Below are 15,740 nucleotides of genomic sequence, written 5' to 3' on the forward strand. Positions count from 1 at the left end.
GTACGGTTTACGGCTTCAATAGAGCTCGAACCTCCGAATTACTCAGCTTTTATTTTGAAAAACCAAGGTACCGGAAAAGATTCCTCATAGGTGCGGATGCAAAGATGGCGGAAGAGGAGAGCCAGTTTGAAGAATTTGAGCAAATAGACTTTTTAAGAGATCGACATGTGCGATTCTTCCAGAGGACGCTTCAGGTGTTACCCGAGAGATACGCATCGCTGGAAACAACTAGGTAGGTTTACTGGAGTGGAAATGTCGTTCTAATTTTTATGTTGTGTTTAGCAGCTTGACTAGCATCCAAGCTAGCCGGGGTTCAATCGTTTTGAATGGAGGCTAGTGCTAGCTTAGCATGCATGCTAACACCAGACAGTGGTAGTGAAGTTATGACATACTGGCTGTAACGTTAGTAAAACAGGAAACTATACAACGGGAAACGACGCCTTGTGAAACTTAGCAGTCAACTGTTGTATATTAGAAGAATAAGCCTAATTTTAAAGTGACTGTTGCGAAATGGACTTTAAAGTTGGTCGGGTTATCAGTTTAAAAAATATTTCTCCAGTTGTATAGAAAACCTACAGCGAACTAATGTTAGTATTAGCTATTTACTGCCACAGTTTTTAAGTTTTTAGTTTTTCTGTACACTCGTTCTCGGAGCTTATATATATATATGTCATATATATATATATATCATTCTGTCCGTCAATAATAAATGAGTGAAGATTAATAGGATTTTCTCAATCTGTCTGCCTTCTTTCCAGGTTGACTATCATATTCTTTGCTCTGTCTGGTCTCGATGTGTTGGACGCTCTGGATGTGATTGATAGAAATGTGATGATTGAGTGGATCTACTCACTACAGGTTTTGCCAACAGAGGACAGTAAGTCTGATATCTTCTCATTTCTTCACACCTGTGCATAAGCTCACTATAAACAGCAAGTTATAGAAAAGGATTCCAGTGTTCATTGACAGTAGCAAGAACATAACAAGAGTTGATATTCAAGCATTACATGGACTTGATCCCAATTATATAAAGGATGTATTGACTTCTTATGTGCCTGGGTGTTCTCTGAGAGCAGTGGATGCAGCTCTACTGGTTGTTCCTAGACTTTGGCTATCAATAAGGTAACGAGGCTTTTGCTGTTATTTTTGCCGTTTTCTGTAAAATCCTTTACAACTTTGTTAACAGTGGTGCTATACAAAAAGAGCTTATTCTCATCGTCGTTCAATGGCAAATTAGAAGGTCTTTCACACAGCAACTAACTACATCACCTTTGACACGTGTGGCTATACTAACAAAAAAATTCCTCTGAGTGAATTGAACACATGTAGTAGGTGCAGCCTGCGTAGATACAGATCGGTCCAGTTTTCCTGGCGTTAACCACCGCACTATAACATAGAACTGCAGCAGCTTTAATAACATTTCCTCAATTCAAAAAGTAGTGAGCCTCATGGGCGCTTGCTCAGACAAAATAATCATTGTTTCATCTTCTCAGTATTGTTCCAACTTTTTGAGACGTGCACCATAAATAAGAAGTCTGTAAGAAAATACTTTGAAGATTAGAGCCTAGTAACACAGATTGCTTTTTATTGCTTGTTACAGACTTGGTGAAGGCACTTGGACATACAGTCTTTTTAATTTCCAGGGTAGGGAGTTTAGGTGGGGTAGGGTGTGAGTAGTCACAGCAACAAAACCATAACTTTAAGGAGCTGTGTGTGGAAACAGCAGAAGCTTCAGTCCGGAGAGGGCAACAAGGGAACTGCTGTACTCAGGGCAAGTTAAGATTACTGCAGTATTCCAGGAAAATGTCTTAAAGTTCGAATCAAATATTGGCTTCCAGGTGTCCTCCTCACCAAACCTGTTCCAACTGTACCTCTGTTGATCAAGGAAAGTTTGACTCTAAATATTTAATGACTTGTTTTTTTTCTGTCTCTAACAAGCCACTCTGTGCCATCTGTTTAGATGCCCATTTAGTTAATTATTCAAGACATCAACAGAAATCATGTTGCAATAGCTGTGCTTGATTGGTCTCATTTTTGCGCTGCCATATGTTTGGTGTCTGGCTGGTTTCTTGTCATTAAATGGGAAAATACAGCTTGGGAGGCACTTGAAATTTTCTGATGTGTCATCAGTATGGAAATGCATGTTGAGACTTTAAGCGGTTGTTGATGGGCGTGTAGTTGTTATTCATTTGAACGCAGGTGTGTTGAATTGATTACTATGTATATGTCGAGTTAATCTATGTAAAATGCATGTTTACATCAACGGCGGAAAGCACCTGTCTCGTATGATGTTGTAATTTGCCGTTGCCAAATCAAAACTAGCCAGCTGTTTTGTTTACAACATTAGCATACTGAAAATCCATGAATATATTATATTTCTGATTTGACTGAGTACGACTTTTAAGAGTAGAAACTCAAGTTGAAGTGAGAATAGTACTTCCTATTATTTCGTTCAACACGATCAATGGTGAAATGGCAAATGTAAAAACATTGTCTTCAGAATACTTTCTTTGTCATATGTTAAAATTGTCTCAATAGCATGTTGTAGACTTTGCAGCATGATGACATTCTGTTCATTGTGTTCTGCAGTATATGATGTTGTGACTTTGACCAGTAGGTGGCAGCAGTACACTTTTTAGCTGCTTGAGCATCTTTGCAACACTTTGCTGAACATTAATATAAAAAGAATGTTTAACCCATTTTGTCAGACAGTGACCCAGGGTAGTGCTTTCTTGTTACTAGCATAAAATTCTTATGTAATTAATTTTTTCTTCCAGAAGCTAACCTAAGTCGTTGTGGTTTTCGAGGATCATCACATATTGGAATTCCTTACAGCACTAAGGTACTGCCTCTTCAGATTCCATTGCCCAAGTTTGACTAAACCTTGTATTTTGTATGGAAAAAAGCGTCCCCTTGATTGCATTAGTTTGAACATATGTTTTGGGTGTTCACTGGTCTGATTCCATGTTTGCTGTATTTTCCATTTGCATTAATCCTTCTCAAAATATTTTGGTTTTCTTGTCTTGTCAATCATCGTACCAATCCGTTCTCTTGCATTGGGGGTTCTGGCATTACTTGTCCATCCCCAGGGAGACATCCATTTTGATATCCATTGCCAACCAGAGGCATTTCCCCCCAAAAAAGTTAGCTGTCTGTATGTGATTGAACACTGGATCTTTCTGCTCTATTATTGTTTTTAAACAGCCTCTCGTCCTCCAAATGTTCATTATAATAAATCCCTTAATCAATTATTTTTTGTCTTTCTAATCTGAATTTGATATTTTCATCAGGGTCCAGGTGTGCTTCATCCATATGACAGTGGCCATGTAGCCATGACCTACACTGGGCTCTGCTCGCTGCTAATACTGGGAGACGACCTGAGCCGGGTTAACAAACAGGCCTGTCTGGCTGGTCTTAGAGCACTGCAGCTGGAGGATGGCAGGTTAGCACGCACACACACACACACACACACACACAAACAAACACTGAAATTTGCATGGGCACTTTCACTTTGACTCGAATACGCCTGAGGTCGTGTAAACAGCAGGACTTCACATGGACTGACATTAACTCTGAAATTTTGAATATAAATACTCTGCTGCTACTGCTGTGTTTCAGCTGCTTGCGTAACTCTCGCCCTCATGTATTTCTGTGTCCGTGTGTCTTCTTGCTTCCAGTTTCTACGCGGTGCCAGAAGGAAGTGAAAATGATATACGGTTTATCTACTGTGCAGCCAGTATCTGTTACATGCTGGATGACTGGTCAGGCATGGACATCCAAAAGGCCATTGAGTACATTAGAGGAAGTTTGGTGAGTAGCTGTCTAACAGCTTAGAATGAGGTGGGGAGAATATGAAGTTTTTGCTGCACCCTGAATGAGTAAATACAACTGGAGACCCATATTCCTGGCCAACAGGACTGCCCTCTAACATTGCAACCTTTATTTCTGCACCATTCAAAGCAGTGCCTCTATACTTCAATGGGAAGAATAGACCACCCACCTTCAGTAGGTGGCACTGTGCCTGGAAATTCTTCATTTATAATAAATGGAGAGGTTGAGCAGTGCGCTGCAGTCTTAAAGCTGTAACAGAGGGTTTTTCACCCTACCAGGAGGAAAAAAAAACCTGACATGTTCCAAGTTTATGATGTGGCCCTTGAGTGATATTTTTGTCAGATTATTGAGTGATGTTTAACTGACTGCTCTCTGTAGCCTCTGTGTTTGTTTTTCCATTGGATGTGGTCTCAGCACATCTAAGTCATCTGTGGGAGGTACTGTCTTCACGCTTGTCTCGTACAGCTCAAGTCTCTCAAAGCAGAGAGATTCTCTCTCTCTCTCTCTCTCACACACACACACACTCACACACACACACATACACATGTGTGTGAGAGAGAAAGTGCTCTGTTAATTTGTTAAAAGATAAATGTGAATCATGTCTGAACAGTATATTTATCCACTTGGTCGCATGCTGGTGGGTGGATTCCCAAAAATGTTTTTGGCAATGCAAGTAAGTTGTTGGTGAATGTAAGTACACATAAACCACAAGATGATAGGCTGTTTTGTGTGGAAAAGCCCTGAAACAGTAGATAAGTTTACCAGCCACAATCACGTTTCACTTAAAGTTGGGATGACACCAAGCATCCATTCATCAGCCTTATTGTTACGGTCTGATCAGACCAGAAATACAAGCAGACAAGCAGTCAGCTTTGTTAGTTTTTCTCTGTTGTCCAGCTTGTGTATGCCTCTCATTATAAGCCCTTGTTTCTCATGAAGATGCTTCGATACTTGTCACGGTTTTACGGAGAATAAAGTTGTTTTAAAGCAACCTTTAAACTTTTGCGGATTCATGAAATTTAAGTCTTTCCTTTCTGCAAACAGTGCAGTCCTATAAAAGGTTGTAGATCATGCTATACATACATGCATATCTGTGGGAGTTGAGTCCCAAAGACCGCCCAATGACACCAACGCTCTTACACAATTGACTTCTTTACAAGTTAATGAACTTTTAAGTGTCTTTTCAACTCCATTTTAACACTTTTGCTTAACACTGGGAAGTTAACTTTGAGAATTTTGCTGTGTAATTTTTAGCAGATCTGTCATATTGGGAAAAAAAAAAAAAGTTGGTGTAGGCTGTAATACAAGTAAAATGTACCTGAGACCATCTAAAATTTGGTGTGTATGAGTAAAGCCTAAACAATGAAACATGACCGTGCTACAATCGGATAACAAACCAAACTGGAACTGAAGACAATCATAGGAAATTTAACTAAACATGCAAAATGAAACTTTGAGTTAGACCCTGGTTATTTTTAACCATAACTATATATTTAAAGAGGTCTTTATCTCTTCTCCTCAAGACCCAGCACTGTGTTTGTTCTTGCAGCCTTAATGACAAGACAGAAGGACAAATTAAAAAAATGCTTGTTAGCATGCCAGCTGATGATGCATCCGGTCGTGTCTTGACCAGTACGAATGAAAGGGAAGCCTCAAGACTCATTCCGACAGTGACACATCAGATTTGAGCCGTTCTGTAGTCTACAAAGTCAATGAAAACAGCTGGAAAGGCCTGTTGTTGTTTGCTCCACTGTGCATTTGTAATAAGTGGAGGCAGTTCAGCTTGCTCTGACACTAATCTCTTTTATTAGCCTTTCTTGCCCAATGAAATACTGCTTGTAATTGAATGGCTTTTTCTTTGTGCTCCTTACAGTCGTACGACAATGGGTTTGGCCAGGGAGCTGGGCGAGAGTCACATGGTGAGTATGATCATCTTTAAGTGGTTTATGCTTACTAATGATATCAGAAATGTTAGTTTTGAAGCTGAATGCACAATGAGGTTGTGGTCTGGTAGGTCAGAGAAGAAGAGTTAAAATGTAAACACTTGGCAGACAAGATTTTAAAAGTCTGATTTATGAACGTCATTTTGATTTTCAAGTGAAAGGGTTCGTGCGAGATCAAAAGGTTTGTGGATGCGTTGGCGGTGTCGTGGTAGAGGGAATGAAAGTGGCTGAGGGGAGTAACTGGTTTAAAGGATTAGCCATCGAAATCTCTGTGGATGTATTGTCCTCATTAATCCCTCCCCCTCTCAAATTAAACCGTATTATTCTGACACAAAAACCATCCTCCTCCTATGCACACATACGCTCACACACACACACACACACACTTATAAGCACAACTTGAATCATATCCACAGTCACCTTTTTGACACGGTAAAGGTAACATTTCCTGTTAAATTTGTGCCGGATTATGAAGGCAGAAGTTAAATCTGTACAGTCAAAACTGCTTGAAGGGACACGTCCCAGCTCATCTTGGTTTCTCCTTTTCCCTCCTTTGTGATAAATTCAACTTCTGTGATTACAGGCTTCATTGAGACTTGGCTCTCTTCTGCAGGCCAGCCAGCTCTCTGTCTGAGGGCTGATTACACATCAGTAGAGATGTACAGTAGATGCCCATTACCCATCCATCCTTGAAGCCCGTGTTTGTTTAGCACCAAGACCTCCCACACTGTGTGCAAAGACTCTTAACACTGGTAGTCTTCGTTACGTGACACACGGTGTTACAGAAGCTATGTGTCGGGGGAATAAGTTAACTTTCTCTGTGTATGTGTTCAGTATTTCGCTTTATCTCACTCCTTCCTCTACATTTTTAGCTTTTCCTTCTTCTTGAGGCTAAGTGATTTTGTTTTCAGAAGACATAGTGTTTCTTTTTCAATTAAATCCGCTTAAAATTCCCAATTGTTGGTTTCCACGAATAATGTACGGTGGCAGCCAAAACTCAGCTTTTTATTGCATTCTTTATTTTAGTTCAGATTTGCTTTAATTGTTTTGAAGCATCCCTGCTGTCGGAGAAAGGAGTTTTGGATTCCCCACAGTTGTGTTTGATCCAGATTTGTATTTATTCCCTCTGATCTTCCTGGGCTTCCAGCAGATAGCAAGCAAGACGAGGCTGATTGGAGGCAAATGTTATGCGTCGGCAGATTTATGCCTCTGACCTACACACTTCACCCCACCTTGTCTTTATTTATTTCCCTCACACATGAGCTCAAGCAAACGGAGATAAGCAACCAGGGCTGGTGGTAATGTTTAGGGATGAGTTAAATGCATGGTGATAAAGAAAGCAGATGACAGTTGGGTTGTACAAGGTGATGCATAGCTGCTGCTTGTGGCTGTGCTGATAACAGCCTGTCATTAATCGACAAACACACTTGTGTATAAACGACTAGCTGTACAGACGCAGTGCGTTCAGTCTCTGCCTAGAACATCTTTATTCCGCAGAAAAATCTTCAGTTATTGTGCAGAAAAGCATTAAAATGCAGCCATTTTCCTCACTAGCCAGCATTCCTGCATATTCTTATGAAACATAAGGTAGCTCCACATTGTGATAACTTCTAAGGTAAGAAGGAAATGTGAGAAGCAGCATGCTAATCAAATATTTGGCAGTGAAAGTGCCCACACGCAGACACGCCCTCTGTTTTTTACTCCAGTGCCCTGTAATCGTCTTGTCAGTCATGAAAACATCTTCAATTTTAACACATTGTCAGAAGTGAGTCGTCTCGTTTAATTGGATTCTTTTGTGTCACGAATTGCCCGTCCCCACTGTATGTGTGTGAATGCCTGTTGGTGCTTCCAGGTGGCTGGACGTACTGCGCCATAGCCTCTCTGTGTCTGATGGGTCGACTGGAGGAGGCGCTGAGTCAGCGGGAGCTGGACAGGATCCGGCGCTGGTGCATCATGAGGCAGCAGACCGGCTTCCACGGGCGCCCCAACAAACCTGTAGACACATGTTACTCCTTTTGGGTTGGAGCTACACTTGAGGTACAAAGTGTGTTACAGTTGCAGACGCATGTTGATTTACACACTCCGGCGTGCATTGACATGTTTCGTGCATTTAAGTATTTAAACTCAAATTTTCTGTTATTTTACAGCACTTTCAGATTGGAGAAGACTTCATAGAACCGTTTTAAAAAGAGCACCGTCATGCACTAAATAACATTGGGCAATTTTAAATCGCAGTGTGTATACTCGCGTAGTCTAAACAACTTGCTTAATCCCTCACGCCCACAGACACTACTGATGCACAGACTGCAGTTACCATATCCACAGATCTGTTGGATGGAACTGGGTGAAGCATCTCCCCATAAAGGTTTATGCATAAGGCACAGCTGCATAATCTCGCTGATTAATTAATTAAAACTCCTGACATGCAGACAGAATGAAGAAGAAGAAGGATTCTGGATCAAATATCAAACAATTTTCTCTGTTCTTATGCACATCCAGAAGGTTACACTCACGCATACACACAGTCCAGGTTCATACAGTAAAACAGTTTTGATTCCCCCTGATAAATAACTTGGCATGTTTAAGATTACTGAAAACAGCCTCTTTAATCACGAAAGTGTTTAAAACCCTCATACATTGATACAGCACATTATAAAGGAATCACCTGCAACACTTGACATGATTTAAAAGGTAATATGGTCTACAGGGGACTGTTAGAGCTGGAGTGAAATATTCACATGGGTATGGGTCTCTAAATCACCGAAAATGATTTGTTCTGTTGGGTGTGGGGGAGATGACTTATGCATACATGTACATTCGGATGAACTCAGCTGAAGTGTGCATCACTAACACACACCCAACCTCACCACCCCCCCCAAAAAAAACTGTAAACAAACCTGTCAGCATGTGGGTCACGACTATGCCAGAGGTACATACATGTATACATGTGATGCAGAAAACTGAGCTAAACTGCAAACAGCTATGAGTAAGTCAGACATACGCACACGCACAAGCAAATAAGAGTGCAGGAAAACTGTGAATTTCTGGGTCAGAGCTGTGCCGGAGGGACAAATGTGCACACTCACAAAATATTTGTGTATGTCAAAAATGAAGTATGGCAAACAGTGAGTCCTGATGTCTCCGCTAGTGTCTGTCTAGTAATAGAGTGTCAAGTGTTTAATGGTTGACTGCAGGAACCCAGCTTTTTGATATTAAATGCAGTAATATTAACAACATCTCATTCACTGCAATTGACAGTGCATTTTAAACTGTAAAAAAACTGTTACATATTATTGATATTAGATACAGTAGATATGTTTTATTTATATTTGCTCCCAAACGTCATGGTGAAACTTCTCTCTCACCCCAGCTCTTAGATGTGTTCCAGTATACGAACTTTGACAAGAACAGGAGCTTCATCCTGTCCACGCAGGATCGGCTGGTGGGAGGATTCGCCAAGTGGCCGGACAGCCATCCAGGTGAAAGATTTGACTTTCAGAAATGGCTGTTGCATGAGCATGTTGCAGCAGAGGCTCTCAGCCATAAGATAAAGTGCAAATACAAAAGCATCACTGGAAAGTGCAGAAAAAAGCGCTAGTGCAGAATGCAGAATACGGTGCTGCTGTTTTGTGTATGTGTAGAGCGATTTTTGTCAATGTTCAACATATTGTTGCTGTTTATTTTTCAGTAGCATCAAAGATTTCAAGGACAAAAAGATGGTGGAACTAAGCAGTTTGAGCTTCTTTCTCTCTTTGGGCTGAACAGTTTATACTCTGGGCTCCACAGGTGCAGAGAGGTCAGGGTGGAGTTGTGGTTGGCAGTTTTTACTTGAGATCAATGGAAAAGCTCTTGTAACCCTAACCTTCAGTGGTGCACATGCTTGTGTGTGCATGTGGTCCTGTGTTCTTGCTTGCCCTTGTAATGTGTAATTGATGAGGCGATTGTTCATGGGTAGCCTGAGGAGACACGGGAGATCGAGCTCCTCACGTTACAGGAACAAGGCAGGGAAGATAGGCTTCGAGACACAATGGAGCAAAACAGACGCTGTATTGACAAAGGCCCGTAAACATTACTGAACAAAAGAGTTTGAGGAAATGAAAGGGACTTCTTTGTAGTATGGGTATCGATAGAGTTGGACTTGAACAGTGCAGGCATGCGCAGCTCCTGATGTCCGGGAACTGGTCTGGGAAGATAGGAAGGCAACAATGACATAAAATAAAAACAATGCTGTGTGTGTGTTTTCAAGCAGATACTGTCCAAATTCTGACAAATGTATTTTGAATATTTGACGCAAGTAAAATTTCGACCCAAATTGATCTCAATAAAAGCCTCTGCTGCCGTGAACCAAATAAAAACAGCCGCAGCTCTTTAAATGTGTGACTTCACGGCTGTGTCCATGTGATGGACCCCGAATATCATAACAATTAGCTGGCAGCAGCCTAAGATTTAGAATTCTGATCAGAACGCTGAATTACTATCGAGGTGGAATGATATTGTGATCTGAACTTGTTAATGTTGTCTGAATTTCTGAGGTCCAAATGAAATGAAATGAAATGAGGGAAATGAACTATTTGGACCAAACTAAATATGATTCTTTTGTGTTTCATTTTACATACAGTTGTCATGTATCATAATTTGTGATATCAATCTAAATTGAAATCTATCCTTGTCCTTATTAATTGAATCTCACCTCTATTCTTGGACTAATCCAGACATGTCTTCTGCACAACCTTGAACCTTATGAGTCCTGATTGATGCAGCTAATGGAGCTTTGATCGATTTTGATGTCTGTGACTAATCATCTGTCATTTAAATATAATTCAATAAGCTCCATTTACTGGCCCTTTCAGCTCTTACTCCGGTCCCAAGGGAGGGAAAAGGTCATGGGGTTAACTATGTGCATTATTTATATTTTCTTAAAGGAGCAGTACAAAAAAACAGTGCTTCTGTGTACTATTGATTTTTTAAGGAAAATTAGCTAATTGTTTTATTGATTTAGTAATAGTGAGTGGGGTGACAAACACCATCGTCATCTGATCTCTGATCATGTCTGCAGACCTGTCACACTCAGGTGTTTCTGCTGTGATGTCTGTTACCATCACTGACCTAGTTTTCCATCCTTTCTTTCACTCTTTTCATCCCTCACAACACACCCCATTTCTTCCTTTCTACCCGTTTCTCTATATTTCCCGTCCACCAGACCCTCTCCATGCCTACTTGGGGCTGTGTGGTCTGTCTCTGATCGGAGAGCCCAATCTGCGGAAGGTCCACCCAGCTCTTAACATCACCCAGAGAGCCTTTCAGCACCTCCAGCAGCTGCAGCAGACATGGAGAGACAGCACTGGCAGCTGCAGCGGGCAGCAATGACAGCAGTATGAGCCACAACTCTGTCCACAAACAGGTTCAGTAACAGTAGTCAGTCAAGGGCAACTGGACTTTTGCTGTGTGTCTTGAAGACATTTGGCCACTCGTCCAAGAGGTCTCCTCATTTCAGGAATCAGGAAGGTTTTTTTTTTAAGATTCCAGTTCTACACTAGTGTCTTCGGGGGAACTCATTTCCATCTGAAGTGGCTTTTCTCTTTAAGCAATACTGTATATGCCACACTTTTCTGCTGCCTTTTTATTAGTAGACTGCAGTAAATAACGATGTGCATTGTGGTTTATGGGAGTAAAATTATGTGCCAGTCAAAATTGGGTCACTGGAAGCTTCAAGGAATTCCAGATGCCTCAATTTTTACAAACATTTTAGATAATGATATTTTGGAGGCTTCTTGCTTCTTATCCTCATCAACATAGTCAACGACACAATGTGCTGTAAATCTTCAGAGCCAAGAATGAACACTACTGACTCACTTCACATGGACATCAGAAACATTCTCAACGTAAACGTACAACGAAATTGTGTCTTTAACCGGTTTTGGAGTAAGTAGCAGCTTCAGTAGCTGAAGGTTTTTGATTTTATTTGCATTGGCTATGGGTTTGCTATCACTGAATATTATCTTATATATTAAGAAAATATAACAAAAGGCACTATCCTCCCTGTAGAGGTTTTTTTTGTTTCTCTGCCCATCTCCATCTGTATGCTGCTCTTCAACCTCCTTCAAAGCCTCAAGCTCTTCAGTCCCAAAGGTGATACCAGTCTGGCAGGTAAACTCTCCCATGTCTCTCACTGCAGCGTCCTTCACTTTCACTACTGCAGGCTTTGTTCGGTGATCAAGAGAGGTTTCAGTGATAATAGAGATGCTAGGATGAAATTTATGCAAAAGTCAGCTAAGAGCCAACAACCAGCTCAAGGGCCAAATCTATCTATCCTAGAAAGAAGATAAAAAGAATTTGTTAAGCTACAGGTCTTATAATTCCAAACCACAGAAAATATAATTTATTGTTTTCCTGAGGCTAACAGAAAAATCAATTGGGCTTCTTAAGGGAATTTGGTAAGAAGGGGAAAATCCCTTCTTTCCTGCAAGGTACTAGCTGGCAGTTTTAGCTTCAGATCCCATCCCAACCTCCCCTGACCCCTGAACACTGAATTGATCTGAGCTACCCTTCTGCGCCAGCTTTTGTACTCCCTGCAAGGCACCAGCCAGCCTGAAATCCATTGGAGAAAGATGAAATAGTGGTATGGACTTCTTTTGTAAAGCACTGCGAATTGACTCGTTGTTTTCAGAGCAGAGAGGATGCAGGGCAAAAAAAAAAAAAACAAAGAACAATGCACATGAGCAGAATGTGCCACTGAGAATGAGGTTACGGAAATGACGTGTTGGTCACTTCCTTTTGTGACCTGCAGCGTTGACTCCCATCAATATTGGGCACCACAAGCACTACCCATTGCTGGCAAAGATGCTCCCAGTCAATAAAAGCCAGTTGTCATACGAGCAACCTTTCAGCCCCTGAAGCCGAGCTACAAATTGGAAATTTATGGTTTTAAATCCTAAGCTCCTAACCTGGCGTCACATGGGCACTGAAATTCTCATTTTAGCCCAACCTGTTCCTCTTGCCTTGCCATCACATCAGTGTTCTCTTTCCTGGCAAGCAGCATTTCCCCCTGCCGAAGCCACACCCTGTCATTATAAGACCACTGTCACAGCAAACACCTGCTCCCCGCGATGACGAGAAAGGAGGAGACGGTATCACACCAGGTCAAAAACACAGTGTGGCCCGTCTGTAGCATGTTACCTGCGGGAGTCTGCTGTGTGTAGCGTCAGGTCTGACTGGATATGGAAATTATATCACCTCAGTGACTTCCCTTCCTCCATCTTAAATGGAGCTGCTCTTTTCCTCCTCTTCCTCCCCGCCAAGTTGCCCTTGTTTTTTTTCCCCGACTTAGAAAGCAGAGCAGACAGACGGAGAAAAGGAGAGAAAGAGGGGAGGAGAGGTGAATAAATAAATAATCTGAGCCATCCATTATTAAATATAAAGTGTTGGTGGCTGGAATCTCCTCTCTGAACCCTAACCAACCCCCACTGTTGTACACTCTTGTTTGGGTGCAAAAACAATTGCTTTTAGCCAACTGCATTCTATATTGTTGTATTATTATTATTATGTTAATATTTTCCCTAAGACGGTTACAGTTAGCCTTGCTGGTTGTGCTGATTTCAGATGTTTTTTTTTTTTTTGTAATTTTGTTAGTTACTACAAAATGCTTTTTAGTTTCACCTTTGGGAAAGTTAATATATGACTTTCATTGCCGCTACCTAATCGAGCCTCAGACACACGTCATGTGATAATACAACTTCAACAAAGTTAGCTTTTGATTTAGTCATCACACAGTAGTTCTGGTTTCAGTTTTTGTTAATTATGATTATGTTGAAAATCTGAGTGAAAAATGCACTGAAAGAAAACAACCATGTTCTCCTTCTGAAGTGACTTTTACTGCTTACACGACCTCCCTCTGCTACGTTGTGTCCTTAGTGTACGTAGGCCAAGTCATAAAGCAGGACAAATACTCAAACTTGACTCTGAAATGTGCCTCACGTAGCATTGTTCTGGGTCACTGATCTCTGAATGCTCTCCACGTGCACAACATGCTTAAACTGGACTTAGATTTGGCTTTTTCTGTCAAGGAAGGCACTGGATATGAGCGCTATCTTTAGGGGATGGAGGAAAGGTTTATCCTGAACCCTTGGAAACAGGAAGTGGAGCACCCTCGCTGTAAATTAATTTTTCCTCCTCCCATCTTTGTAGAGTTCTGTCAGACATAACCTTGACTGGCAGAGGTCATTTTACTAGAATCTGGCTTCATGTCTAGTTGACAGTGTTTTCCCAGAGGGAAGTATTTGTTGAGACGGAACCCATAAATGCTTACTTGACCTTTAAAAAGGATGAAAGATCAGATGGATGGATGGCTCAGCCAAGTACTGCAGATGAAGGCTGCATCTCAGCATTTGTTATATCACATCTCCTTTTTTTTTTTGCTGCATCATGCTGCAGTGGATGCCTTCAGTCCCACGGCAGGAAAAGAAGTGACCGAGGCTGTGTCCTTTTAAGCCAGCTGCAGTGACAGCTGTGTGCATACGGTCCCAAGGTGTGAAAGTGATTATGAGGGTCTTTATAAGATGCAGGAGAGGCAGGAATACCACATACGGTCAACCATGAACCCTTGCTCTATCATCAGCTAATATAAATAATGTAACAATAAATGTAATGGAATTTATTTTTTCTATGCTTTGTAGAAATATTGAGTGTAGATAAAATGTAAATGTCTATAAATATGTGACTTCTATTGTGCAAGTGCTCAAGATGAAAAAAAAAAACAATGTTTACAGCTACACCACAGAAGACAGTCAGAGGACTTGGATATGCAAATGTTGGTATGTTGTGTATTATAGTATTTCAGCTTTGAATTTGAGGACAGTAATGTTGATTGTAGCTTGGCGGCGCATACTGTATTTATGGTGAATAAAAATGTACTAACTTTTACAATTGTTCTGGTTTCAGTGTGTTTGTATAGAAGATATCAGTATTATTTTTGGTATCAAAAGTTGAAGTCGATGATGATGAAGGTGTTTTAGGCCCTGGGGAGCATGAATGTGCTTATTGCTTAATGTACTAATTATTTATTACCTTTATTAGTTTGTGACCTTCTGTCTGAAAGGAGTGCTGAGAGAGGCTTTACCTCTGGGGATCACAGATCAGTGTCCCATTAGTTTTGACTGAATTTAGTTGTAAGTGGACTGTGTGTCCTGGTGCTGGCCCCAGGAGGAAAGGTCACTGAATCATGAAGCTTTATTACCCACGAATGATCAGAATCAACATCGAATTTCCAAGAAATCAAACCTGTAGTTTGTGTGATTCCCCATCATGAACCAGAGCACCGAACAAGGAAGAATAGTGCCCTGGTGGTGTTGCTAAACAAAATGTCGTGGAGTTACAAAACTGTACAAAACTCAAGAAAATTCACTTGAAAAAAAAAAATTAATTGAGAGCTCAAAATCACTTTATCTTTGGTCCATGGCCTTTTCACATACAGTATTTCATTGAAATCTGTAAAGAAAAATAAGGAAATTAGATATTTTGATACTTAAAAATAAGAGGTGGTGCAGTGGTTAGCACTGTCGCCTCATAGCAAGAGGGTTCCAGGTTCATGTTCTCCCTGTGCCTGCGTGGGTTTTCTCCGGGTTCTCCGGCTTCCTCCCACAATACCAAAAACATGCACATTGGGTTAATTGGCTACTCTACATTGCCCCTAGGTGTGAGTGTGAGAGTGTGTGGTTGTTTGTCTTTGTGTGTTGGCCCTGCGATTGACTGGCGACCAGTCCAGGGTGTACCCCGCCTCTCGCCTGTAGTCAGCTGGGATAGGCTCCAGCTCCCCCCCAACCCTGACGGATAAGCGGTATAGAAAATGGATGGATGGATGGATGGATGGATATTTAAAAATGCTTGGTCCACAACTGGGGGACCATCTGTGTTCCTATAAAATGTCGCAGCTATTTGGCCTGTAGTTATCAGCCTGTCTTTCTTTCTATA

The 15,740-nt window shown here is 41.2% G+C and overlaps 1 protein-coding gene across 1 annotated transcript; it reads left to right on the forward strand.

Moving 5' to 3' along the window:
• The first annotated feature begins 57 nt into the window (after positions 1-57).
• pggt1b (protein geranylgeranyltransferase type I, beta subunit) lies at positions 58-14,693 on the forward strand. Its single transcript, XM_046387638.1, has 9 exons — positions 58-232; positions 759-877; positions 2,778-2,842; positions 3,291-3,442; positions 3,678-3,810; positions 5,705-5,750; positions 7,627-7,811; positions 9,145-9,253; positions 10,975-14,693. The coding sequence occupies exons 1-9, from the start codon at positions 105-107 to the stop codon at positions 11,139-11,141; spliced, it is 1,104 nt and encodes a 367-aa protein (XP_046243594.1). The 5' UTR covers positions 58-104; the 3' UTR covers positions 11,142-14,693.
• The last annotated feature ends 1,047 nt before the right edge of the window (positions 14,694-15,740 follow it).

This window comes from Scatophagus argus, chromosome 4 (assembly GCF_020382885.2).
Source record: "Scatophagus argus isolate fScaArg1 chromosome 4, fScaArg1.pri, whole genome shotgun sequence".
Lineage (NCBI taxonomy): Eukaryota > Metazoa > Chordata > Actinopteri > Scatophagidae > Scatophagus > Scatophagus argus.

Excerpts from the sequence above, each read along its gene's own strand:
- pggt1b (XM_046387638.1), top strand. The coding sequence starts at position 105 with ATGGCGGAAGAGGAGAGCCAGTTTGAAGAATTTGAGCAAATAGACTTT. Across the intron at positions 2,843-3,290 it reads GAATTCCTTACAGCACTAAG|GGTCCAGGTGTGCTTCATCC; the intron begins GTACTGCCTCTT and ends TATTTTCATCAG. Across the intron at positions 5,751-7,626 it reads AGCTGGGCGAGAGTCACATG|GTGGCTGGACGTACTGCGCC; the intron begins GTGAGTATGATC and ends TGGTGCTTCCAG.